The sequence below is a fragment of the Solanum tuberosum genome, unplaced genomic scaffold, assembly GCF_000226075.1.
Source record: "Solanum tuberosum cultivar DM 1-3 516 R44 unplaced genomic scaffold, SolTub_3.0 scf00127, whole genome shotgun sequence".
Classification (NCBI taxonomy): Eukaryota; Viridiplantae; Streptophyta; class Magnoliopsida; order Solanales; family Solanaceae; genus Solanum; species Solanum tuberosum.
The window spans coordinates 1,043,908-1,051,686 of record NW_006239058.1 but is presented as its reverse complement, the minus strand read 5'-3'; the positions used below and the strand labels follow the sequence as shown (position 1 = coordinate 1,051,686).

The 7,779-nt window shown below is 35.5% G+C and overlaps 1 protein-coding gene across 1 annotated transcript; it reads right to left on the bottom strand.

Annotated features, from left to right (window-relative positions):
* Positions 1-2,636: 2,636 nt before the first annotated feature.
* Positions 2,637-7,075, bottom strand: LOC102595777 (elongator complex protein 3). Its single transcript, XM_006351442.2, has 8 exons — positions 6,562-7,075; positions 6,089-6,158; positions 5,818-5,990; positions 5,094-5,268; positions 4,207-4,373; positions 3,796-4,015; positions 3,607-3,711; positions 2,637-3,102 (listed from the first exon to the last, which is right to left on the bottom strand). The coding sequence occupies exons 1-8, from the start codon at positions 7,032-7,034 to the stop codon at positions 2,791-2,793; spliced, it is 1,695 nt and encodes a 564-aa protein (XP_006351504.1). The 5' UTR covers positions 7,035-7,075; the 3' UTR covers positions 2,637-2,790.
* Between the last annotated feature and the right edge of the window lie 704 nt (positions 7,076-7,779).

Sequence of the window (7,779 nt, the reverse complement as noted above, 5' to 3'; positions counted from 1 at the left end):
TTCTAAGTTTCAAACTTGAAATAATATATTAAATATTAAAAACTATGGAAAAGTATAAGAAATATTTAAAAATTATATCAAAGTAAATATTTTTATGTATAAAATAAAATTTTAAAATTATATATATAAATTCGGGTTGGTTTGGTCTCGGGTTGGTTTTTTTTAGTTAAAACCAAACCAACCCAAATATAGTCGGGTTTTATTTTTCAAAACCAAACCAAGTCAAACCAAACCACTAGTCGGGTTTTTTTTCAGGTTGACTCGATTTGCGGTTTGGTTCGGTTCTCGGTTCGGTTTTGTACACCCCTACTTATCATTCTACCTACAATAAAAGATTTAGATGAGATTAGAGTAATTGCAAGGCATATATAATTCTTGGTCAATTATATATATGGACCACAAAAGAATCTAAGTTAAAAGTAATGAAAATATTCTTAGATATCATATCAACAAAATCTAATGATGGTAACTTACAATTTATCATATAACGCACAAAATGCATATTATATTTACTTTGAATACTTCATCTTTTACCTTATATATTTACATTATTCATCAGATATTAAAAGAATTTCCCAACTTTCTTTAATCAAGTTTAAAGTTAAGAACGAGAACAAGGAAAAGAAATATACTTACAAATTTCTTAAAAATATCATATATCTCATATATATATAAATAAGAGAACCTTAGGCCCGCCCACGTGGCGCCACCACAAATCAGAATTCTCTTTTTAATTTATTTATTTTTCAAAACTAGCCTTCCCCTTTCATGAAAAGTTGTGACTTTCATGAAAAATTATGACTTTAATGCAGAGTTGCCGACTTTTATGAATAGTTGCGACTTTAATGAAGAGTTGCGACTTTACAAAAAGTTGTCACTTTTATGAAAGGTTGTGACCTTTCCGAAGGGTTGCAACTTTTCCAAATAGTTGTAACATTTTCGATAAGGCACAATAAACATTTGTTCACAGTACTCTTTGTTGTCTATTAATAGAGAAATTTCCTCTCATTTTAATTTTAAATGAATGAAACTGCTTCTTCTTCACAATTAAATATTTGTGTACTCTGCTCCTGTTGAGTGACTCACTTTACTCATGTTACAGATCCTGATATGTATTTTTACAGTCATTAATTTATGCTTATATTATTAAGGATAAATAATAAGATGTAATAATTTTTATTTTCCTTTACATTATTAATATTTGTTACTACGTAATCTTGTATGTAAGATAATATAGTGTTTTAGTTTTAATGACCAATAGGTTTTAAGTATTATTTTATAAATTCCATGAAATTAAATTTTCGCGCAAAGCGCGGAAGCGCGGATAATTTTACTAGTTAAAGATAGAGCTGTCAATATGGGCTAGCCCACCCCATCCGGGCTAACCCATACAGGCTTTGACATTTTACGGGCCAGGCCAGGCTAGCCCATTTTTGGTGTGGGCCAGAAAACGGTTGGCCCAACCCACAAGTACGTGGGCTACAGGCTTGCCGGGCCAGCCCACTTTTTTAAAAGTTATATATTTTTTTATAATTATTAAATTAAATTATAAATTTAAAAATATTATCATAAATATCGACAAAACAATATTACATGGTGTTAATGTTACTACTTGTTAATCAAATCCACAAATAAAATTATCTTTATAATATTTATTAAGTTTTTTTTCAAGTAAAAGTATAAATATCTAAATAGAAATATTAACCTAACTGTTTTGCAATGATCACAATAAAACACAAAAAATATGACAATATTCCAACCATAAAAATGTAAAAAATAAACTCCTTAAAAAATCATGAAACTTATGGTGTATCTAACACTTCATGAAACCTATGGCGTATCTAACACTTTATGATCATCTTCATCAAGCATATCTGAATCAACTTGTGGGAAGGTTGTCTTAACATCTTCATTTTCATCTGCAATTTATATGCGGTTTCAATTAGTTAAATATTAAAAAATAACTAAATTGAGAATTATAATATTTAAATGTACACAAAAATATATTACCGGTTTGAGAAAAATCATGTAATCAGTTTCGAGTAGCAATAAGTGTTTGAACATTTTCATGGTGGATGCAACTTCTATACTTAGTGATTTCCTAAAAAACTTTAAATAGATTTTGAGTTTGGATCTCTTTAATTTTAAATTTTAATATTATATTATATATTTTTAATTAATTTGTATTAGCCCACGGGCCGGCCCTACCTATATTTCTCAAGCCCCACAAATCAGCAGGCTTATTCAGGCCGGGCTAAAAAGCCCTTTTTTTAAATGGGCTCCAAAATTTTTAGCCCAGCCCTATTAAATTCCGAGTTAGGCCAGGCCGGCCCAACAGGCCTAGCCCATATTGACGGCTCTAGTTAAAGATAGTAATTAACCTTTTAAAGTTGAAGTGAGACACGTGGCTTGATCAATTGTTCCTAATTTCAGAATATGTTAAATTATATTATTCAACTCAATTTATTCGTTTGTCTTTAATGGATATTTGAACTAATTCAATAATTAAATGTATTTTGTTTCCTTTTAGAATCACTTCTTATTTTAGTTTTTACATAATATGAAAATTCAAATACAACATTAAGTGTTTAAATTATTAAGACCGAAAGCAAAATAGAATTCCATTTTAGAGCTTATAAATTTCCAAATGAAGCATATAATAAAATGGGTTCTCTCTTTGATACTTGTCTTTACTAGCATCGTAATATGCATACCATTTAAAATACAATCTACCGTGATACAAAATTAGTCGCAAGGTGTAAGATCTTGCAGCAAAATAACAACATAGTTCTACACAAGACTTTTTACCATGTAAGGACCTTCAAGCTCATAGCCTAGCTTTCTGTAGTAATGTCGGGTCCCTACACCCGAGATAACAGCGATTTTGGTCGACCTATGCTCCCTCCGAGCAATCCGCTCAGCCTCCTCCATCAGCAGAGTACCATAACCCTGGTGCTGCAGCTTATCTGTGTCTCGACCATGAACAGGAACTGCAGTCCCATACACATGAAGCTCACGAACAATTGAACACTTTCCCGTGAGTTCTGGGCAAGTCACATTCCGCCCACACTTCCGCAGCCGTAGCAATCCAACAAGAATATCCTGCATCATAATGAAAAGAAAGGTCCCTTCTTATATTAAAGACGTTAACAGTCATACAATGACTGGCAAAGATGTGAGACAACAAGTTTTTCAGCAATTACATGAACTCTTCAAGAGTGGAAGTAAACAATACTTCGCAATAGTTTACCAGCAAGACTTGTTTACTATCTACAATCTTATCAAATTTAAAAGTTGAAAAGAAGAATATCCTGGACCATTTTCTTCGTTTTTAAATTGCAGGTCACGATTCCGAAGAAATTTCCTTAAAATGTAAAAAGAAAAAGAAAAAAAGGTTTGCTTACATCACTGTATAGAAGTTATGTGCTGATCCCACCGCAGAAGTAAAACAAATCTAGAACAAGTAACCTTTTTTTATTGTTCAAGAATCTAGAACCAGTTACCGCTTTTGGCAGCAAAATATATTGAGTTCAATTTATTAGCTTGGCACTAGAGCAAGGAAGGAGTTGTAAATCGGCAAAGGGAAACACAGCTGAATTGACATACCTGGCGTGTATCTTCGTATGAAAGGAAAGTCTCCCATCCTTCATTTGCAGTATAATCACGGCGAACAAGCTCAACCTCTTCAGGCCTTATCTTGTTGTGAATGTCCTAATATGTTATTTCCATCAAAAGTTTGAGTTCTGTGACCACACTGTAAGAGAAGCAAGGAAGTAGATACAAAAATTATATTACCTGGATCCCAGCTTCGCGTGTTCGGACATCTCGGCATTTCAAGCCAAGATCATCCATTCGAGCTAAAGCCAATTCTCGGAGATTCCCTTTCTCAACTCCAGAAGTCACTAGAGGCATAGGGATATCACGCTGGACCCTGTAAACTCGGGTCCAAGGTGGCACCATAGAAAGAATCCTTGCTACAATGTCTACAAGCTGCTCTGGCGGATAATTTCTATACCTGCACGTGTTAACACTTATAATGACTAATGACCTCATTGAAATAATATTTCAAGTTTGAATCCAACAATATGGCTACTGCTATTGCCAACTAGGTTATTGGATGAAATCAATCTTATTGCCTGATTAAATAATGATTCAGTGATGGAAAAACAACATGTGCGATAACAAAATCCAGAAAGTAGACTATACCTTCCAGTTTTCCACAGTTCATAAAGCCCCGTGCCACGAATAACAAGTGTAGGATAAATTTTAAGTCCATCAGTCCTAAATGAAGGACTTTCAAAGAATTCCTTGAAACTCTCCAAATCTCTTTCAACGCCAACGTTTGGAAGGTCAGGCATCATATGAGCAACCACCTACAAAAAATTAACAAAGGTATGCATGAAAATTTTACCAGTACAACGGTGTACGCAGCCTTACTCCTGTGGCCTATTGGGAGCTTTTTAATCATAGCGGTAGCTTTCGGAAATTACTTAGCAGTCATGGTCATGATCACAGGAAGAGGGAAGAAACAAGGGAGAAGATCTACCTTGTGAAGGTAGAGAAGTTGTTTCTGATAGACCCTCGGCTCAAGTAAAGCATATCAAAATCAAGTATGGAAAAGAAAAATAATAATGAAGACACCATACTAAAAATAAATGAGAAGAGAACAATAGAAACAACAAATGATACGGTAATTGAAGCAAAAGAAACAACACATAACGATAAAATTATATTCCTCAAGTCCAAAATGATAAGTGGGACTACACTGGGTATTTTTTTTTTGCCTCTGGGTATGTTGTGAAGTCCAAAAAGATAATAGAAGGGAATTGAATGTCAGAATGTGAGAATCACACCAACAGCTTCAAGACAAAGCTTCATTTTAAATCCTTCCAAATGAGCTAAGATACGTCCAAATAGATAATATCACAACTAAGGATGTAAATTTGATTTTCCATTTAAATTTCTTCTTCAAGGCTCATCTTCCGTGTCGCTTGGGGAGGGTGAAGGCTATTAGAGGTAGAAGGGTTTTGTAACCTGGAACCAAAAGTAGAGATTGAACCCAAACCACCAACAAAAAGAAATTAGAAAAGCACCTTGAAGCCAGCATCTTTTGCCAAACAAAAGCAATCAGCCACAGCTGCAACAGTGTGGCCTCTATTGGTGTCACGAGCAACATCCTCATATGTACTCTGGACTCCAATTTCTAGCCGCGTACAACCGTAAGAAAGCATTTGTCTCAAATGAGGTCCAAGGCAGTAGTCTGGCCTCCTATTGGCAAAATACAAACTTTTGAGTACACACAAAAGATATAAATAAAATGCTTAAATTATTCAGAGGTAGTAGCTCAACCAAACGTCTAGCCTCCAAAGAAATTGAGTATGGCACCTTGTCTGCTTCTTGTTTTAGTTTGAATTATTTTCCATCTCGTTATTAGTATTCTTATAATCGAATATGATAGAAGAAGAATCACAATAATAACAATCAAAGGTCGCAGAATAATAATATAACTAAAAAACCAAAGATGGCAGTGATAATCATGAGGATGAGGAAGATGAGAACTCAAAATATGTTTTCTTCCTTACTGGGAGATGCACTATCATGCATTAAACACTAAGTCTGAACTCAGTTCCCACATGAAAAAAGCAAGACAAAAGAGAGGAGAACAAAATTGATAAAAAGAGGATATCTCAGTTACAGAGGACCAAAATATAAGCTAAAAGGTTTCTCAAGGTACTTTTCCCTGTGGAATTTTTTTTTCTTGTTAGTGTTTTTCACTGTGATTTTTAAACCGCTCTCATGTAGCCAATAGTTACTCACGTTTCAATTGTCATCCCAATGCACTTTGTCGCCCCATGTTCGGAGTACGCGACAGCCTCTTCAACATTGGCAGAAGTATGTCCGGATAAAGCATCATGAAGATTCCGTGTGAAGTAATCACGGTATTCAGCAGGCAATGACATGAATGTACCTCCCATCAAGATAAATTCAACCTGCAATAAGACATTCGTAACTGTGAGGAAAGCAGCCAATTTCAGAACAATTTTCCAAAATCAGAAAAGATTAAGTAGTACTTCCAAAGGGGAAAAACCTTGTCAACACTGTGACCCAATCTCTTAAGTTGATCAATCCGGCTTCGAGCTTGTACATAAGGGTTGTATCTGAAAAAATGAACCACATAAGTACAAATCCTGATCTTGTCTTTCCAAAGATTACTTTTTTGAGTAAGTGAGTATAACAACTTTTTAATTAGCCACATATAAGGAATGCCACATTTTTTTCCAACAAGAAAAAAGTATATGGAAGGTTTAACAAATCTCGGATGCAAAGACACATCAACCAGCATTAAATCCTTATCTTACGTATGATACTTTCCGGTGATAACAGCAAAACTTCTCCAATTTAAAAAATGGAACATATAGATGAGCTTCTCACTTATCAGTAAACTATATAGATGAAATTTGAAATCCTAAGGCATAATTCAGGATAACTACTTCCATTCGATTGCAAATTGACGGAAGGAGAATATCAAACTGCAAATACACCTATGTATGTGATGCTCACCTAGCTCGAATAGCTCGCATACTAGTAGGCTCATATCCAGTGTATGACTGTGTACTGTACTCAAAATCAGAATCAGGGCCACCAGGGCAATAGACACAAATGTTTCCGGTGGTAGCTATATGAGGACAACGATGAGGCTTGGACATTACAGCTACGACAGCTATTCCAGAGGCTGTACGGACAGGCTTGGCTCGGAGTTTGGGAAGCAGTGTTTCACGTTCTGAGTCAGGCAAAGCAGCGATCATCTCTACCAACTTAGGAGCCCGAGAGAGCCCGTATTTGCGGCACGCTGCTGACTTTAGCGCATTTAGGTCTACATCTTTGCCTTTCCGTGAGAGTTCCACCATGTTGTTGACGATCTCCGTTATAGCACGAACTCTAGCTTCTTCATCTGTCAGGCCGAGGGACACAACTCCGCCCCTTCCCGGCCGCGGGAGCTTTCGGGTCTCCGCTACCGCTACCGCCGCCGCCATGAGTGATAGTAGATTGAGAAGAATGACCTGAAACCGCCGAAGTCGGTTGCTTTTAATATATTTTGCTGCTTGCCGATGGACCCCGCAATGGGAAAAGTGGAGGGGTTTAATGTAATTATTTACAAACTGGTCGTCTAATTATTGAAAAGATACAATTAAGTCCCCAGGTAAGTCAGAGTTTTAATTTGTACCACTGATTAATTGTATTATTGTCAATCCAACTTCTAAATAGTCCTTGTTTCGTCAAAGTTGAAATGCTCATTAGTCATTAGGATTTACTCAATTCTCATTAGCAAATTCAATGTAAAATCATCTTCAAAGGAAAAAAGAATTGCATGGTAATATTTTATATATATCATTCATATAATACTTAAATTGTGTTACCAACAATCAATATGATATCTTGTTGATGTGATCTAAATAAACAAAACTTTTGATGGGACTAGTGGGGAGCAATGAGAATCATGAGATTTCAAATATTTTGATGAAAACAATACTAGGTGATTTTTTTATTAGAGTTACTCAATCCTCACGTAGATTGGTGGGAGGTGGTACAGATATAATAGAATTAGTCGAGTTCACACACCACTATGCTTTATTATACGTAGATAGCTCCAACACCACTTCTCATCCGGTGTCCGAAGCCCGCATTTGAGCTCTGACTAAATTCAAATTGTGCACTGCAAGGTCCATTTGGAGGTGGCACTCCCAACAAGATTTTCTCCATCCAATGAACTAAAACTTG

Bases quoted from the DNA above. Each gene is read 5' to 3' on its own strand.
- LOC102595777 (XM_006351442.2), bottom strand. From the start codon at position 7,034: ATGGCGGCGGCGGTAGCGGTAGCGGAGACCCGAAAGCTCCCGCGGCCG. The intron at 5,991-6,088 runs GTTTTTCCCCTT...GTCTTATTGCAG, and splicing joins TGGGTCACAGTGTTGACAAG to GTTGAATTTATCTTGATGGG. The intron at 3,712-3,795 runs GTAATATAATTT...ATAACATATTAG, and splicing joins CACGCGAAGCTGGGATCCAG to GACATTCACAACAAGATAAG.